At 36.1% G+C, this 20,666-nt stretch overlaps 1 protein-coding gene across 2 annotated transcripts; it reads left to right on the top strand.

The window, feature by feature from the left end:
* Nucleotides 1–5,835: 5,835 nt before the first annotated feature.
* Nucleotides 5,836–19,661, top strand: LOC306848431 (ubiquitin-conjugating enzyme E2 D4). 2 transcript variants are annotated; one of them, XM_079382976.1, is made up of 7 exons: nucleotides 5,836–6,104; nucleotides 9,957–10,020; nucleotides 10,214–10,245; nucleotides 11,601–11,678; nucleotides 11,765–11,870; nucleotides 14,692–14,785; nucleotides 16,046–19,661. In XM_079382976.1, the coding sequence occupies exons 1-7, from the start codon at nucleotides 6,081–6,083 to the stop codon at nucleotides 16,089–16,091; spliced, it is 444 nt and encodes a 147-aa protein (XP_079239102.1). In that variant the 5' UTR covers nucleotides 5,836–6,080; the 3' UTR covers nucleotides 16,092–19,661. The 2 variants fall into 2 exon arrangements, with proteins under 2 accessions (XP_079239102.1, XP_079239101.1); XM_079382975.1 differs by lacking the exon at nucleotides 5,836–6,104 and adding an exon at nucleotides 8,564–8,638.
* Nucleotides 19,662–20,666: the final 1,005 nt, after the last annotated feature.

Raw genomic sequence — 20,666 nt, 5'->3', positions numbered from 1 at the left:
TTATTCACTTGCTGTGCCTTCCATTGTACCATTTCCGATATCTGCATATACCCAGCTGTCAATAAATATGCTTTGGGTTCAACTAAACCTTCTTTTCAACAAAAGAGATTGTATTGCTAGTGAACATTTAGTATATGAGATGTTAAACAGCCACACGCTCAACATGGTTATGGTTAACATAAATAACCATAAAAGTTTAAGCATATTAATATTAATTCCTTTTTATTATGAATCATTATTATATTTTCCAAAAAGTCAATTATTTTTTTTATTTTGTTTATTATACATATAATTATACAACTTGTTATTTTATTATTATACAATTTATAATTATTATTTACATGTACTATTTACTAATATTACTATAAAAAATGTTTCATTATTATTTTAGTTTTATCTGTTATTCTTATTCTATATTAGTTCTTATTTATTTGTCTTTATCGTCCGTATACAGCTGTATCAGGTGGGGACCACTTTCTTTTCTCCCACTGGTAGTCGCTGCATCACATCTTAATTGAAAATATACTGTATTATTATTATTGTTGTTGTTATTTCTTATGCACCACAGCACAGGAGGTGTTGGCCTGTAATGCAAAGACTTCTGATAGGATGCCCTGCTTTTGTATTATTATACATCTTATTATTAAGTCACCGAAGACTATCGAGTTTGGAGTATTTCTACTAGGGCTGAGAATCCTTAAAATTTTTTAATCTAATTAATTACATAGTGTGGCAATTAATTTATGTAATTAATTGCATATTAATCGCACATCAAATTTGGCTGAGAAATTAGCCACAAACGATCATTTAAAACCATTATTGTCTTACATGAGAAAAGCATGAAATCGCTATTACAAAAATTAGAAATCATTTTTTTCATTTGGAATTTTTGGGTGAACCATCCCTTTAATTACTTTTTTTATTAATATAGTTTTTTTTAATAATATGTAGATATGATTTTTTTCAAATGAAATTATACTCTAAAAAATAAACTATAACTGCCAGTAGGTGGCAGTAAAATGTCTTAATGAATAAGTCATTGAGTCATTTATTCATTCATTCAAATCGTTCAAATGGCTGATTCATTAAGAAATTGTTTGTTTTTGTGTGCTTGGAGAAGCACAACATTGGCAAACTGAGCAAAAACAGACAATATTTTGTTTAAAATATTACACAATATTAACTTATTATTTACTTAACTGCTGTATGAAATCACATTTGCACTCGTTTTATTAGGGACAAAAACAGCAGTCGTGTGATATCACTTATCGTATTATATAAATATGAGACGGAAGTTCGTACAGCGGCATTTTTTGGCCCAACATTTTGAATTTTGGAGGCACACAACTGCATTTATGGACTACATATTTGTTGTCTTGCATCACGTCTGTCAACAGTCAACTGCATGAAATATAAGATGACCTACAGGTCTAGTACAGGTCTAATTATTAGCTAATTAATTAAATTAACGTTGTTAGAGTTCTTGCTGTGATGTTATGTCATACAGAGGATTGATAACGCATCAAAAACTTCTCATTTAATATTAAAAAATGGTCTGCCTCTCTCCAAGTGAGTGAAGTAACATACGGCCAAGTATGGTGACCCATACTCAGAATTTGTGGTCTGCATTTAACCCATCCAAAGTGCACACACACAGCAGTGAACACACACACACCGTGAACATACACCCGGAGCAGTGGGCAGCCATTTATGCTGCGGCGCCCGGGGAGCAGTTGGGGGTTCGGTGCCTTGCTCAAGGGCACCTCAGTCGTGGTATTGAGGGTGGAGAGAGCGCTGGACATTCACTCCCCCCACCTACAATCCCTGCCGGCCCTAAGAGTGACAGTAAGAGTGACACAGCTGAGCAAGGGTGAGTGAGAGCGTCCCACCACTGGATGCCCTGATCCTTCCCATAGATATGGTGTGGAGGGACACCACTCAACATCACCATCCAAGACAGTGATCCCGTGGGAAACTGAACACAGAAGCCCACCCGTCACCTCTAGCGATGTTGATTGGTTGATGAGAATCGCATCTTTTAAATTATGACTCAGATTTTTTTTTTTTTTTTACTATTGTAATAACTTACATTCCTTGAGGTTCAAAAAACAAACCCGCTTTATTTTCAACCCTCATTCTGACCCTTATCAATTTTTAAGGGGGCTCCAGTAAAAGGCCACTGTTATGATTGCCTAACGTCATTCGATAGGAAAAAGTAACATCCACTATATAAACCTCAAAAAAACTTGTTTGATCCTTTTTATTGGTTGAAGTGGGTGAATCTGAGTATATGTATAAATATCTTTGCGTGTATGTGAATTGGTTTCTGTGTACTTGCTGATTGTTTTGATGAATATATGATTGTGTGCATTATAGCATTAAGACATCAGTGTGTGTGGAGGGGGTGCGAGTGTTTGTGTTGCTGTGTATTCACTGATCTCACATCTACTATAGCTGTTTCTCACTAAAACCAATGAAAAGTTGATTGACAGGCTATGGTCACTTTGATGACATAAATTAAATCATATTAATATTAATTTCATTAATTAACATCAGTGTTCATAAAACATTAACATTAGAATTTGTAGCTCTGTATTTAGCTTTGAAAAGCTTCCAAAAATTTCTCAACCTGTAGTTCCTGAGGTGCAGTTGATATCTTTAAAGTCCATTGCGATGGACATACATTTTTTTTTTAAATCCTGTGTTCTGCAACTCTGAAAGATCTTCAAAATAACTTTGAATATTATCATATATTCATAATAAATGCAAGTTGATGAGGCTACCATAAACATAAATCTGCATATGAAAAGTAAAATTTGGACTTCCTTTGGATTAAGTTAGGAGTCATATCTTCATTGTGATTGGTTGATCAGGGACCAATCAGTGAGCAGGCATTGCTCATATTAAGAAAACATAAAATTTTATTGGTTTAAACAAAAAATCATGTGATGTCCATTTCAATGGATGCAGGGTCCGAAGGGGTTAGTCTCTCTTCTCCACTCCATTACATTAGAGTTCCCCCTACAGGACACAATCATTATAGTCAGAACAATTACATGAAAACAACACTGGTTACAGCAGTTAGGCCATTTTCTGGGCTTTCCTCCACTTCCATTTCAAACATCCCTAAGGTGACATGAACATAAAGATGGCAGACATTTTTAATCATTGATATCTTATTATGTTTCTCCTCAGAAGGTCAGTCTGGTAGCTGAGCCCATCTCAGGGTGTTTTCCCTAATATCTCTTCTCTCACACATCTACCCACAGCACATATGAACCTTGGTAATCTATCACAACCCGGTTAATGTAATGCGTACACTCTTTAAAATAAAGGTGCTTCGCGATGCCATAGAAGAACCTTTTTTAAATGGTCCCATAAAGAACCTTTAACATCTGAAGAACCTTTCTGGTTCACAAAAGGTTCTTTGTGACGAAAGAATGTTCTTCAGATTATAAAAAGGTAAGAAATAGATGGTTCTTTAAAGAACCTTTGACTGAATGGTTCTTTGTGGAACCAAAAATGGTTCTTCTATGGCATCGCTGAAGAACCTTTTAAGCACCTTTATTTTTAAAAGTGTGTATGACCACCCTGTGTAACAATTACACATGATTATGGTGATCCACTCATATGAACATCTAGTGTGTTTTTTTTAGTTACAGTTAGTGAGGCATGGACATACACTATATTGCCAAAGGTATTGGGTCACCCCCTTCTAATGAACATGTTTGACTACTTTAGTAATTTCTATGAGTACAAATCTTAATGTTTAAGCATATAATGATATTCTAGGGAATTGTGTGCTTCTAATTTTATAACAACAGTTTGGACAGGACCCTTTTCTATTCTAACATGACAGTGCCTCTGTGTATAAGACACGGTTCAAAAAGACATGATTGATTGAGTCAGTGTGGAAGAGCTTGACTGGTCTGCAGAAAGCCAAGTCCTGATCCCAGCTGAACACCTCTGGCGTGACTTTATATGCAGATCTTGAGCCAAAAACTCATCACCATCCTCAAGCATGTGACGGAAATGTTATGCCCCTCACTGTATTGTGATGCCGTGTCCCGGCGCGACGACACAAAAACAATAAAACCCATTATAAATGAGGCATTTGTTGCATCCAGTGGGGACATTATTACTGATTATAATGACTTATACTGTCTTTTGACGTAAGCATTACCATGTCTGCATTTGTGATCTGAAAAACGACAAACAACAAGCACTACTCTACACAGCTTAATATTTGGGTTGAACTGTTCTGGAACAGTGTTGTAAAATACAACTTAACCACTGATTTCACTGATTGGAAACGCGCTGATAGAAGTGGTCTCTCTCGCGGCACGCTCCACTTCTTCAGTTCTCATACAGCGCGCGATCAGTTCTCAGTGCTCAAATACACACACTGCAGTCCACATGTCTCTCATGTAGAGCATCTCATGCAAATACAGTCCGTTATGGTTTAAGTGAGCTTAAACAGGTGGGTGAAAACTGAATGTATGTCAGTAGGCTATTACATACATACCTTCCGTCTTAAATGGACAGCATTCCTAAGTATCTGTCATAAATGTTAACCAACAAAAGATGTTAAATAAATGGATACTTGTTAAGTAAACCTACTGTATCTGAAAAATGAGTTTATTTTATATCTCTACCAGAAAATATGAAAATTTATTCCAGTTTTTCCAAATTCAATCCTTGATTCAAATTTCTCATAACTAAGCTTATTGATTTGGTCTAAAGAGAAGAATTGATGATTGATAAAACTATGAAAGACTCAAATGACTAAAATGTGACTAAGACTATTAACCATTTTCTAAATAAAAAAAACCTGCCAAAATTAACACTGCCCCCCAGGCACCTCAACTCCAGCCAGGGCTCACCTGACATGATCCTCAATGTCCCAGGTTACAGCCCCCACCACATGGCCTGAGGGCAAGATGGCATCAGGAGGGGGGCGCGTTATTTGGGACACAGAACTGCCACGACATCTCACCTTTAAGGTCCTTTGCGAGCCCATCCAGAAGTGTGCCACCAGTGCCACCGAAGACCATAATGAAAGTCAGCACTGGGGTGGGGAGTCCAATCAGAATAATAAGTTTATTGCACTTAATAACAGTAAGGTTGAGTGGGGGAACTATGACGTCAAATTGTAGGCCGATTGGCATCACACGGGTTCCCTGGATAAAAAGCCAATAGGATTTTTAAATAGGCTTTTGGATTATCACAAAAAAATAAGCTCTGTGTTCAATCATAGTTCATGAAATTTACACGTTTTGTCCATCATAATCCTCACAAAATAATATAACTTTTATGAATTTTGAAGCCTAAATAAAAGCGTTAGAATTTAAGATCTAAACTAAATCATTATCATAATCATAGACGGTCCGTGTAACGGTTTGCAGTTCTTTGTTCAATTTGCAGCATCAAAATTAACCACTGTCATAGTGCAAACAATTTTAGTTTACACAATGTGTTATTTGCGTCTGTTTTTCTTTCTTTCTTTCAAAAATATATGTTAAATTCATTGAACAGAGACCGTTCTTGGGGCTTTTTTTAACTTTACAGATTCTAAACTTTAAAGGCTGTTTGAAAAACGCAATTACGTTTTGAAATAGTCTGATATAAAATTAATATATCAACAAAAACAAAATAGATTAAACATTCTTAAAAAAATCATATTAATTTAAATTAATTAATTTTCATCTTTCATTCGATTATTACAACTAACTTGCTCTTTATGCAAATTACGAGCGTAACCTTCACAGAACTACATTTCCCAGCACCCCAAGCGCACGCTCTAGTATCGCGATATTAGCTGAAATCCTTTGCGTTGTATCGCGAGATTACCTTCTTGTCTAGTACAGCACTAAAAACTGTCAGTGAGGTTAGAGGGGGAAAGAATTTCTCAAATCAGCGACTGCCGTTCAAACAGCGGTGTGAATGTCCAAATCTGTGCTCTGGTGTTATTACAAACATAACGTGTGACACTGAGGAGAAAAACGGCAGCGTTCTGGTCCAAACTGTACAGGCCAACAGTCTCTGAACTGGATCAAACAGTGCTGTAATACAGCGAGCAAATGGCGTTGAAAAGAATCCAAAAGGTGAGTCTGTGTGCATCGCATAACCTCACAGCCTCTGTCAATATCCTGCTCATCATCTTATAGTGTTGTTGTGATGTAAAGCGGTCGCACTTTTCTCATTTTGTCCCCGTCTGGTCAAGACAAAGACGGATGGCCAATGGTGGATGCATGCCGTCGGTGTCTTTCTGATCGTTACAGATTCTCACACATGCTGTTATAAACAGTCACCGTCACTTAAAGACGGCTAATAGTGAGTGTTGGTTTTGCGCAATATGTGAACTACAACGGCTATTGATGTTGTAGCGTAAGGATCTGTGCGCGCAATAACGCATGATTTTGGGGTTGACGGGTGCTGTTGTGACAGATTTGTGGCATGTAAGAGCGTGGGCGCTGGAAACATTGTTATAATGTATCTTTTCTGTTGTCGGTCATCATGAATGAGCGAAGCGCCGCTGGTGCGCATGCGTGATGGGCGACGACTGCTTTCAAGTTGCCAAATGCTGAACCCCAATGTCAGTGTATCCATATATGGCTTGGCAAATAGGGCACTAGGACAGCAGAGGGTATTTTTAACAGATTCTCCACCCTGTCCGCATAACCAACGACTTTAATCACAGAAAAAAAACACTGTGTACTTCTGTCAGGGATTCCATAATCTGAGTGTTTTATAATAAACGAGTCGAATTTTGGCCTTCTCTACTCACCCTCATGTTTTTCTAAATGAGGAGAAATTGGAAAAAATATATAAAAAAAAAAAATCCCTATTGACTTGTGTGCTATATTCAGAGTCTTCTTGTCAGGAACGGCCCAAAATTTAAAGACATAGTTCACCCAAAATGAAAATTGTCATCATGTGCTCATCCTCAAGTTGTTCCAAACCTGTAAGAATTTATTTCTTCTGCTGAACACAAAAGAAGATATTTTGAAGACTGTGTGTATCCAAACCTTTGATGGTCCCCCTTGACTTCCACGGTGTTTGTTTTTTCCATATTATGGAAGTCAGTGGAGTGCATCAACTTTCTGTTTACCCATATTCTTTGAAACATCTTTTGTGTTCAGCAGAAGAAATAACGGCATAAATGTGGGTCTGTTTCTAATACAAAAGCTATCGTATAACTGACTCTGAAAATACAGCTTATATTAAAGATTATCTCAAGTACTTGCGTTTTGTACAATATTAAAATCCTTTGAGTTTGAGTATAATTTGTGTGTGACTTAATTGCTATAATAAACACGACAACTGATAACTCACCTCAGATCGTGAAAAAGCAATGTTTAAACTGAACTTAAAGGAAACAAGAATGTTCAAACGGTGAACAAACAAGGTTTGCATCAGTCAGTATGTATTTTGAATAATATTAAAATCGTTGATTTTTAATAAATTTATTATGTACTTCTGACACGCTCTTCTGATTGGCTGTAATTTGTGATTGATTTTTTTCACATCTGACATGGACAGATAAATGTATACCTGGAATCATATCACATTGCAACTGGTTAGTATATTAGGATACTTCACGGTGTGATTTGTACATTTTGGAGCTTGACAGCCATGGCCACTATAAATTGTGCTTGTATGGAAAAAAAGTCAAAATAACAATGTACAGGTTTGTAATGACTTGAAGGTGAATGAACAACAGAATTTTCGTTTCTGAGTGAACTATCCCTTTAAGGTCTGAGAGGTCCTTTGAAATAATGCTTAAGTTGATCCATTCATAAAAAAAATATTGGATGCACATTTTTAGATGCATACAGACCTATGACTAATATTAGATATCAGACATTTAACTTGTGCCGAATCAACAAAGGGTCAACAATAGACTGTGAAAGCTCCGCCCCCTTTAAAAGCAGCACAGATGTAACACAGTATGTGGTGTGTTGTTGTGCTGCTCCTGCCAGAGGTCGTTTTATAAGGATCAGTCTTGTGCAACGATATCAGAAATTAAAACCTGTTTATGTGTATTTAAGCATGTACGTATATTGTAATAGCAGGTGTGAATACAGGCTGCATGTTGATTGATACATTGGATTCCACCATTGAAGAAAAATAGAATAAATATATATATATTTTTTTTACTTACTGTGCACATTGATTTTTATCTAAACTATACAGTCTTATCTGGGGAGGATGAATCAATACACTGGATTGCATGCTTATGGTATGATATATGTCATGATATAAACCTGCAATCCAATATATATTTTTATAACTGTCACTAAATTCAGCATATAGTTTTATTTGGTCAGATAGTTTGAGGGGCGGTTCATTCTTTTATTTCTTGCACTGATGTCAATGAATGACATTTAATGTCGATCTGTTGTTGTGTACAGTGTTAGGTATGATGGACTGATCCATTGAAGCCATTATGTGTTTTTTTAATGTGCTGAGAGTTAAAGTTATTGAAAGTGCTGTCGGTGAACAGCTGACTGCTCTGCGTCTATCTTTAGAGAGGTGTTTTCAGGCGCTGTGAGTCAGACAGCAACTTCTAGCAATACCAACAGAGGGGAATTACAGAGGTGACATGGCCATGAGGATGAGATATGAGATATTTCAGGTGAATGATTCAGAACAGTTACAGAAATACATCTGTGCATGGAGCTAACAAGCCTCAGTAGAGAAGCTGGTGTGCGACTGACAAAAAGGACACTGTCTGTAAATATTGTCCAGCGCTTGTATGACAAGGAGTGGAGATTAAGTTTCTATAATTCAGATTTAAATTGTAGCAACAGTTATATTATTGTTGAAAGACAGCTGTAAGTTAGAAACTTGTTCAAATGCCTGCACAGATTTAACATTATAAAGCATTAATAAAAATACTTAATTAATAAAATTAAAAGAAAATGAGTTTAAAATATAATGTATATCCATTACCGTTCAAAAAGTCTTTTTAAACAAATAATTTTTTCAGTGCATCAATTCATTCAGCAAGGATGCAATAAATTGATCAAAGGTGACAATGAAAACATGTTTATAATCGTTTATAATTATTTATCATGTAAATAAATGCTTTTAAGCGTTCTACTCATCAAAAAAATTCTTTAAAAACAAAAAGCAACACAGTTTGCACAAATATTAAATGTAAATTATTACACCTTAATAAAAAAGAAAAGAATAGGCTAATATGAAATGTTTCTTGAGCATCAAATCAGCATATTGGAATTATTTCTGAAGGATCACGTGACACTGAAGACTAATAAAGCTGAAAATTCAGGTTTGACATAACAGGAATAAATTACATTTATAAATTACAGTTTTTTTGATCAATAAATGCCTTGGTGACCGTTGAGACTTCTTTCAAAAACATAAAGAGATACATCATGTTAGTTGTACTACCTCAAATTATTGCTGATTTAAATCATTAGCACATTATTTTTGTCTTTATGAAATGTATATCTTTTTTTTCGTTTGGAGATTCACACAGATATATTGTTCTCACGTTTAAAAAAATTTAAAGATTATCTTGTACGAATAGCCTGTTTTCCACAACTGATATTTCTGTACACCCTGATACCCTTTGTTTATACAGCCATATTTCATTCTCAGACGCATTTGTGAGGTATTATGAGATGACTGCCGTAGCGTTGGTTGTGCTGGCAGTGCTCCTGAAAAGATCTCAATATGGAAACAAACCTCAGAGCCAAAGCATGTGTTGGCAAACACATTTCACTAACATGAGCCAAATTCTGTTTTTAGAAAGCATTTTGAGTAAATGAAGTATCCTGGTGCTGATAACATTTTGATCAGACCAAGAATCCTTTGTGTTACTTGTGTCTTTTATCAATTTTCTCTGACGTACACTTATAATCAAATAATCGAGGTTATTGCACAAAGAAATGCTGTTTTACATGACAAGGCCATTCTGTTTCCCTCAGGAACTGACAGACCTACAGAGAGATCCACCAGCTCAGTGTTCAGCAGGTCCGGTCGGAGAGGACTGTGAGTAAATGAGGAACGAGTCAATTATAACAAGTTACTATTGATATATTTTTGTCAGATTACTGTTTAAATGTATAAGTATTCACTCTAGAAGTGATCCAACACTAACTACCATTCTCAGCATGCACTGGATCAGTTCTTGCTCTGCTTCAATACTGCCCATTGATTTTATATAATGAATCATGTTTTTCAGTGTTTCACTGGCAGGCAACAATAATGGGGCCGGTAAGCAGCCATTTTTCTGCCTTATTCTTTTCAAATTACAGGGTTCCCACAGTCATGAAATATCAGGGAACTGTGATTTCCAGTCCTGAAAAAAAAATGAACTTAAGACTAATAAAAATCTTAAAGTGCCCCTATTATGGGTAATGAAAAATTCATATTTTGGTTTTGGGAGTCCCCAACAACAGGCTGACATGCATGCAAGGTCAAAAAACACGTTCATTGTCTTATAATATGCATTTATTTTTACCTTACTTGCTCAACGACTCCAAAAAGATTCGCTCAACGATTCATATTTCCAAACCCCTCCTTTGCGTGACGCTAATCTGCGGTGATTGATCCGATTGGTCTCATTTTCATTTCATCATGCCTGTAATGACTGATAAAGCAGTGTTTGTGAGCGGAGTGCTGCTTTGTGTACAGCGTTGCTCCAACAGCGGCACCTGGTGGCAAAGAATGAATTTGCATTTTCATTCAGACAACATGAAAAGACCAACAAGTGGGCAGGCAATATGCTAATGTTTCATGTTGAACATGAAAGGTTTGGGATTCAATGATTCAGAGTCAGCTCTTTCTTTTGAGAGACAATAACTTTATACACGGCGCACTTTTTCAAATTTGAAACTTTGCAGGATGTTTTCATTCACTTAGAGCTGTGTTACACACTGCATGAAAGATCATTTTTAAAAAGCCATAATAGGGGCACTTTAAAATCTCATGGGGAAATCATGGAAATTCATTGGACAAAATGTGTGGTAACCCTTAAATTAGTTCAAGGGATAGTTCACACAAAAATGTTAGTGTGAAGCACTTTTTATGACGGATGGATGCTTTTTTTGGGCTTCAAAATTTAGACACCCATTCACAGCTGTTATAACACTTTGAAGAGCCAGCTCATTTTTTAATATAACTCTCTATACACCTAGGATGACTTGAGTAAATCATGGGGTAATTTTAATTTTTGGCTGAACTATCCCTTTAAGAAATATTTTTAAATGATTTAAAAGGGACGTTTAACACCTTTGTAACATTTTATTTTCTTCTAGAGGTCCATTTACAATGTTAATGAAAGGTTGCTTGTACCAGAAAACAGTTTAGTGAAATAATCAGGTTACTGTACCTTTAACACTGCTATATGTAAATAGCATCTGTTCTGATTGGCTGATCTCCACATGCAATCACAGTACATAAATTCTGCACTGTGAAACTAACTATTTTTATGTTCTGTTTTTGAATGTTCTATTTCTGAATTCATTTGTCCTTATCATGCATGCATGACGTGTTAAGATATTGCCTGTTTTGTGACAGCTGCAGACAGTACATGCATACATTAGCAAAGCTGTGTTCTTGGTTTTTAGAATGACAGTCCATATCAAGGAGGGGTTTTCTTCCTTACGATTCATTTCCCAACAGATTACCCCTTTAAACCACCAAAGGTCAGTTGCTTTGTGATATTAGACAAATGCAAATGTACGTAATGGCTTGTCATGCTCTAATCAATATTCTCTGCATTGATTGACAGGTCGCATTCACAACAAAAATCTACCACCCCAATATTAACAGTAACGGAAGTATTTGTCTGGACATCCTGCGATCTCAGTGGTCACCTGCTCTTACTGTATCCAAAGGTAAGATTCAGGCAATGTCTCAATGCATGATAAATAAGCACTTTGAAATAAGAAATAAAAAATGTATTGCTGCAAGGATGCATTAAATTGATCACAAATGACAGTAAAGCAAGCAAGCAAACTTTTATTTATATAGCACTTTTCCAAAAAAAGTAAATACAAATACAAAACAATAAAATGCACCAAATACAAAATAGAAATAACCCATTAATATTCAATATTCAGCATTACCAAATATTTTAGTTCTACTATGAGGTACAGTTAAAAGAGAAGAGTTTGAAGACCTAAGAGTCCTTCTGGGTTTGTATACTACAAGCATTTTTGAAAGGTAGTCTGGTGCATTCTATGCAATGCCTTAGAAACTAATAAAAGATTTTTAAAATCAATACGAAAGCTCACAGGTAACCGGTGTAATGACTTTAAAGGGGTTATATGATGCTTTTTTTAAAGATCATTATTTTGTGTATTTAGTGTGATAGAATATGTTGACATGCTTTAATGTTAAAAAAACACATTATTTTTCAAATACTGTACATTATTGTAGTTCCTCTATGCCCTGCCTCTCTTAAACGCATCGTTTTCTACAAAGTCCCTCCTTCCAACAAGCACAATCTGCTCTGATTGGCCAACTGACCCAGTGCATTGCAATTGGCCAAACACCACAAGCACGAGTCAGAAATGTAATGTCCCTTTACATAATCGCGAGCTTTAGCTTTCAAAATAAATGTAAAGAGAGTAAATAATGTCCTTAGTTTTATCATCAGTTCAAGCTCGAGAGGGGAACAGAGTCGTGTGACAGACACAGTGATGCTCGTATGTATTTGTAGTACACAAGCCGCGGTTGTGTGACTGTGTCTCCCTCTCTCACACACGCGAACACACACACACACACACACACTTGTTTCACTATCCTTGTGGGGACTTCCATAGCCGTAATGTTTTTTCTACTGTACATAACGTATATTCTAATGCCCTACACTAACCCTACACCTAAACGTAGCCCTCACAGGAGACTTTTTGCATTTTTAGATTTTCAAAAAACTTTATTCTGTGTGATTTATAAGCTTGTTTACCCATGGGGACCTCAATTTAGATCCCCACCGTGACACAAGTCCCCATGAGTCTGTGTGTATTCAGGTTTAAATCCCCACCGGAATATAAAAACAAAAACACACTCACACTCACACTCTCTCGCTCTCACACACACACGCATACACGACGTGCAAAACTCCGCATTTGAACAGTCAATAGCAAATACTTAAACTAATAACAAAACATACTCACAGTTAAAGTGTCAGATTGTCAGAGCAAAGTCAGAATTACCTCCTCTCCTAGGTTCACAAAACGGTCGTCCATAAAATGCGTTGCTGTTCTGTTGCATCTACTTTCAGAAGGCCAAATAAAGTGCTTTTGCTTTCGCATAGAAACACAGAGAGTGTCTCCCTGACATAGCTGCATCAACACTACTGCGGTTACTGGAACCACATCTTCTTTCTTTGCGTGAACATTTGGGCAGCATTATGCAAATATTTCCACATCATGACATAGACATGTGTGGGCATGTTTGATCGAGCCGTTTTAGGGGGGTGTGGCAGAGTCTTAACTTTTATAAAGAATATCTCTTTGGTTTTGAGACTTTAGTCTTTGAACTTCAGGGATCTTATATATGCAAAACAGCTTGTAACATTCCAAAGAGAAAGGAAAACTTGAAATCGCATCATATGACCCCTTTAATACAGATGTAATGTGGTCTCTCTTTTTAGTCTTTGTCAATATTCTAGCAGCAGTATTTTGTATTAGTTGTATTTGATTAATTGTATTCTTTGATAGACCTGAAAGAAGGGCATTACAATAGTCAAGCCTGCTAGTTATAAATGCAAGCATTATTTTTCTGTATTGGTCAGAGAGAGAAATGGTCTTACTTTCGCAATATTCTTCAGATGATAAAATGCCGTTTTGGTTATATTACGTACATGAGCTTTAAAATTAAAATCTGAATCAAAGACAACTCCTATATTTATAGCCGCTTGGCTTGGATTCAGTCCTGGTATATTTAGTTTAGGGGTCAGTTTCTCTCGCTGAACTTTGGTTCCAATAATCAACACTTCTGTATCTTTCTGTTTCAAATAAGTGCTGTTTTGAACTTTACATCCATCAATTAATCCTGAAAAAAATGTATCATGGTTTCTACAAAAATATTAAGCAGCACAACTGTTTTAAACAGGATCATGTGGCACTGGAGTAATGATGCTGAAAATTCAGCTTTGCATCAGGAATAAATAACATTTTAAAATATATTAAAATAGAAATGTATTTTAAATTGTAATAAAATTTCACGTAACGTGTCATTTGTTAACATTAGTTAATGTAGTAACTAACTAATATATTACTACATCCGTGAAATGTTATTTTATTGTTAAATATTTAGACTTTAAACATAACTTAATTATATTACCAAATTATAACATGCTGTTGGTGTACAGGTTAATTGCATTGGCCAGTGGAACCTTCAGTACATGTTCAAACCAACAGATGATGGTTATTATTGAGGTATTATAATGTTCTCATGTTGCTGGAGCACTTGTTTGTGTTGAGTACTGTATAGCCTTGGTGTTTCTGAGCGCTGGGTGATGTTGTCAGACTGCAGTGATTACTTTTTGTTCTAAGCAGGGACCTAGTTTGGATCTCTCCACGGGAATCTGTTTGTGGTATATGACAAACAAACACAGGGCAATGTGAGAGAAGCTCCTCATTCTAGCAGTAGAGACGATCAGGATGTTTTGGTATTATATGTTTTTAATGTGTTCCCTTTCTTTTTAAGTCTTGTTGTCCATCTGCTCCCTGTTATGTGACCCAAACCCAGATGACCCGCTGGTACCTGAGATCGCACATACATATAAAGCAGACAGAGAAAAGTGAGTGACTCTTACATGCACATTTAAAAAAAAAATGAATTGTTCATTTTTATAAAAAATATTATTTTACCAAGTTATTCATTTTAAGTTAAATTGTGCTTTGTTGGTATAATGTAAGTGTTCAGTGTTAACTGAGTTGTTAATAGTTTCATTTCGGTGCTTCCCTACAAAAGAACAGTTATACTGCAGTGTTCACTCTGATTTGATGAGCCACATTCAGAGCTGTTTTAAAATAGCCAATACATGCACAAGTGAGAGTTAAATTCTGCATTAATCTGCCAGGTTAGTTCTGACATTGCAACCCAAACTCCTCTCCATATTACACCCATTAATAATATGCTCTTCCTCATCTTGGCTTGTTTGGAGCATGTTAGTCTCGTGTAATTCAGATCTTTGACTGACGCTGTAAAGTCTCAGCTCTATAGGAGACCGTCTGACTGACATGTACAATAAAGTGAAATTAGTTTGCTTTGTTCAGCGTCATGTTTAGAGGCGGGTAAATGTTCCAGACAAAAAAGCATCATTAGCCGACTATTGTCGCAAGTTACTAACATGGTTAAAGAGACGGTTTCACCAAAAATGATAATTTGCTGATAATTTACTCACCCCAAGGCCATCCAATATATAGGGGATTTTTTCTTATATTTATAAGTTTGGGTAAGTAATTTTTTTTATCTTTTAATATATATGAAATTAATACTTTAATTCAGCAAGGATGCATTAAATTGATCATAAATGACAGTAAACGCTTGTATAATGTTCCGAAAGATTTCTATTTGAAATAAATGCTGTTCTTTTGAACTTTCAGTTCATCAAAGAATCCTGAAAAATGTTTAGCAAAAATGCAAGTCAACAGCTACTGTCACTTTGAGAGTAAAAAAAAAAAAAGCATCAGGCAACACAGAATTAATACCCATGCCTCCTGAGGATATATTGTGGTCTTATGAAGCAAAATAATTGGTCTGTGCAAGAAACCAAACATTGTTACCTCCAGAGCCTCACGCAAATGGGGAAGTCTGATTCATATTTGATACGGATTCAATACTGATACATTAGTTTGTTAACATAAGCACTCAATGATGTAACACGTACATAATTATGTTATTGAAGCACTCATTAATGATGTGAAACATGGATATTTTGCATCACATTAAATCCACTGTATGTAAAGCATTCCTGCCCTCTGATGAATAAAACTAAATAAAATAGAAATGTAGCTTGAATTACATCATAAGAGTGTATTCTTTTTTTTACTCGTAGGTACAACAGACTAGCGAGAGAATGGACGCAAAAGTACGCCATGTGAGAGTGCCTGCCACTAAAACACTACAAAATCAAACGGACAGAGAAACCTGTTTTTACTTTGAACAAGAGGAGTCAAAAGAAGTGAATGTTGAGGGGAGGGGACGTCTAAACACCAGACCCTTGAAAGGGAAGCAGAAGGCGGAGGTGAGGAGGTGAGAGCCGCTGGTACACGTTGGCCGCTATGTCCTGAATCTGCTGTCATGTGCCGTTCTCCCAGATCCGCCATCACAACGGCTTAGCCTGGAAAACACCAGGAAAACTGTAAAACCGGACAAACCTCGGGAAACCACAACCCAGGAAGTTAGACTTGTACTACTGTTAGTTCTCTTATTACTGTCATTGTGATTTTCTCAGTGTTACTGTTGGCGTTCTTACTCGTCATCACTGAATGAGGAAACGTTGGGCTGAAGATGGAACGGTGGCCAATGAACCATCGCACCGTCCCATCGGAGTCCCTGTGGAAACCGTAGTTGTCTGTGCACTTTCATTTTTAACAGTTTGCGATAGAATGTAAAAAAAATCAAGCTTCAGAAAGACCTTATTGTAGGCTCTACCATCCAACTACCTGCCGTTTCAGTGTTATCCCATAAAACACTACGAATGTGATTAGGAAAAGGTTGTGTCCCTAATGAGAAAATGTGATTTGATTTTTGAACAAATGGAGGTCATAAAAATAATCACGCGAGTCTATATCTTTGTGCTATAAAAAACCCCGAAACATAACACCGTGTCCTAACAATGCAATGAGATTTCAGCGACAATCGGCCCTTATACCCTCATTCACTAACTATTCCCTACGTTACTTCACTAATACAGTCCACTTTCAGGAGCAAATTTGGACACTGAGTACACGCGGGAATTAATTTGGCTCGACCCTCACATGTTTTCTAGCTGTTGAGTGTACATCGGTTGTACACTAGTTATAGCAGTGCATCGTGGGATTGAATGAGTGAGCTCAATAATGTCCACTTTGGTTTTGTACACCACTACAAATAGTGAACTTTTAAGGGTATAGGGGGCGATTTCGGACACACAGACAAGCAAGATGTGACAAAATCAATCGCAAATCACAGCCAATCAGATGAGTGTGTGGGCGGAGCTCTCTCTGAAAGCTCACTGCTCTCTCGCTGTGCAACGAATAAATGTCATTTCATTAAAATTAACAGTTATTTAAAATGCATCGGTGACTGAGGCAATTTTGTTGTGAAATACACTTGTTTGAACGTTCTTGTGTTTTTACCAAAATACCAAAATAACACAAATGAAACTTTTAATATTGTACAAAACACGTACGCTCCTGAGATAGGTCTAATCATTGTCAGCCACAAGGTAGCAGAAATCGAAAAATATATATTTTGTAAATTAATAAATTCAACTGTCGCTCATCGCTTGGCGCCATCACTGTTGATTCGGACAAAAAGCAAAATGAAAAACTAATTTTTAATTTTGTTGCATTGCATCTCATTAGGACACAGTGTTATTTTTATTTATTAGACAAAAATGTTTTAATTTTTATTTGGTTCTAATCATATCTCCTTTTGACATATTCTTTGTTTTCAGAATTAAGCTGGCCGTTCACACAGGACATGCTCTTGCTTTCCATTCGCGCTGTATTTTTAATGTTGCTCTGTGTAAACATGCACTAGACGGCCGTTTTGTTCAAACACTATTTTGTTTATGGTTTGATGCGCAGTGTTGATTTTAAAAGAATGGACCACTCAGATTGCTCTGGGGTCACGTTAACCATATTTACTGTACATATGGATAAACGCATTGTCCAACAAGTGTACACGGAAAGCTCCGTCAATCTGTTTTTAATGCAAAACCCCGTCTTATGTGAATGGCCACTGAATTTAATTCACCTCAGCCGCATGTGCATGATATGGCAGATGTGCAAGTATTTGTTTTGATAAGTATTGTGAAGTTGCTTTAGGAATCAAGGCAGATTTTTATACTCGTCTTAAAAATTCACCCAATTTGCTTGCAGAAAAAAGAGGGAGCAAAAATACTGAACGGTGGGACTGTGTGGGAAAAACAAACAAATGCTACCATTTCTGCCAAATGTGATTATGCCCCTTTCAGATTTGCAAGCAGTGGGCTTAGCGTATGAATGCAATATTTTTCGGCTGTTTAGCATTTATCTATTCTTCAAATCTGTCTTCAAGAGTGTAATCCTTAATAATCTTTAGATACTCTTGTTCCTGTAGTCACTAATATTACTAACTTTTGACAGAGTAGATGGTACGTTTGATGTTTGACCAGCGCAGGTGCTGGACTCCAGTTCTTTTACTGTAAATTAATTTTTGTAAACGCACTCATTAACTCGTGGCTGCCTATTTAGAGGTGGATGATCAAGATGTTTACACGGAGCAGAATGAAAAAATATTTCTTCACTCGTCTGAACTGGAGCTCGGGGGGGTTGGACGTGTGAACACCTCCTCACTCTCACCTCCTGGTGCTGCTCTTCACAAGCCCATGGCTCAAGACTCCCTGAAAAGGGCTAAATATTGCCAGAATTATATTTAGTGTACTTTCACCACGGGAATCGATATTTTGTGTCCGGTATAGCTTTGGATATGGTTTTAAAAGGATAGTTTACCCCCAAATGTGAATTCTGCAATCATTTACTCACTTTTCCAAACAGAATTGATCACTTTATTCTGTAAAACAGTAAAGGGGAAATTTTAACGTATGTTGTTAACGCTCCTGTTTTCCATGCAATGAAAGCGGATGGGAACCATGAACTTTCAATCTCTGAATAAAAAGTGCCATAAAAGTTTATTCCGAACTGAGATTATTGGAAAACTGTGCTTGACAGCTGTGGTCACCATTCACTTTCATAGTGTGGAAGAGTGCAGCGTGAACATACTTCAAAATTTCTCCTTTTGTGTTTTACCGAAAAAAGTCAGCGGTTGGATTTGGAAAACATGATGGTGTGTAAATGATAATAGAATTTTTCTTTCTTTTTTTTTTAAATTGAATTGAATGTAAAATTGTATGCCAACTTCTCCTAACTTTGATTTAAAGACCGACGATATGGTCTTTGTATCAGCAAATTTTTCGTAACTAAATGTGGCTCACTGGTTGTGCATCTGGAAGTAAAATGTTTAATTTATTTATTTATTTGCTATTTATTTGTCGTCTTCCAGTCATCAGCTCAAATGCAGTCAGCCTGGAATTACGAGTTTCAACACTTTTTGAGATTGTGCTAAGGCGGTATAGCATGCTTTGCACTCTGGTAGGCTACAACCTTTTTTCCGCAGCTATTTGCAAGATATCAGGGATCTTTTTTCCATTTTCTCACCTCCCTCAAGACCCTCAATGAAACCTTAGCCTTAACCATCAATGTATAAGCAACTGTACTGTACTGTTTACTTTGTGTTTTAACCGTTGATTGGTACTGTACTACTTAGTGTATCACATACACACGTACACAGAGCCATAATGACCTCTCCTGCTAACTGTTTGTGCTAGAAAACCCTTTCATCTAACCAGCTCTCTCCTCAGACTCAGTACAAGCTGAGTCTAACCTCCAAGGTGTCAACTTTAGTGAATAAAGCTCCTTTTGTCTAATACGTTCTCTTGGATTTATTGTTAGACAACAGAATCTACTGCACTGACTTAATTCGCATAATAATTACATTTTATTATCTAATGGAGGAATCTCTCACACACAGTCATATTTTACCCCAAGATCAAAAGATTTATTTTTCATAAAATATGAATCCTGTTCTGAGACATTTAAAATTTTGTTCAGTGTAAAAAAAAAAAAAAATCATGATTATTTTCCCCAATAAATGTAAACATATGATTTATTCCTGTGATGCAATGATGAAATTTTAATATCATTACTCATTGTCACACAATCCTTCAGAAATCAAATTTATGCTCAAGAAACATTTCTTAATATTGTTAGTGTTAAATACAGTTGTGCTCAATATTTTAAAGCGTAAAATACTACCATTCACAATTTTGGGGCAAACAAATAAATAAATACATATATACATTAATAAAGAAATCTCCAAAAATTTATATTTTTAAAAATTCCAACACTGATATTGTTGAAAATAGTTGTGATCTTTAAATATTATTATTATTTTAATATACATAATAATAATTCCAAAGTTTTGTCTTTTGAAAAATGGTCTTTTCCCATCAAAGAATCCTGAAAAAAGGGCAGAAAAATGCTGCTGCATTTTTTAATTATAATTATGTATCTTTCTAATTCTGACAAATCCATTGTCTTAAGAAATAAAGGCAGAAATGTGATGTTTTTCAATTGATAAAACAATCTGTTTTTGTTAAAACCTTTGTTATTTGAAGGGTAAAGTTGTTTAAATTGTAAGTTTACGTTTACTACACACATTCAGAGAATTATTTTTCAGAAAAGAGGTAAAGTGATCACGTCCATGTGCGACTCTCATGTCCAGAAGATGTCGCTGCCGCTTGCTTTATAAAATTCTACTACGACGAATGCTTCAGAAGTCGCTTAACCTCATTAATATTCATAAGCCGAGTCCTCATTCGCCGGCTGACACACTAGCGTCAGCTTTGCGTAATTAATATTCATGAGCTG

The sequence above is a fragment of the Barbus barbus genome (assembly GCF_936440315.1).
Source record: "Barbus barbus genome assembly, chromosome: 28".
Taxonomy (NCBI): domain Eukaryota; kingdom Metazoa; phylum Chordata; class Actinopteri; order Cypriniformes; family Cyprinidae; genus Barbus; species Barbus barbus.
Note: the sequence above shows the minus strand (reverse complement) of the source record. Positions and strands in the feature narration are given on the sequence as shown.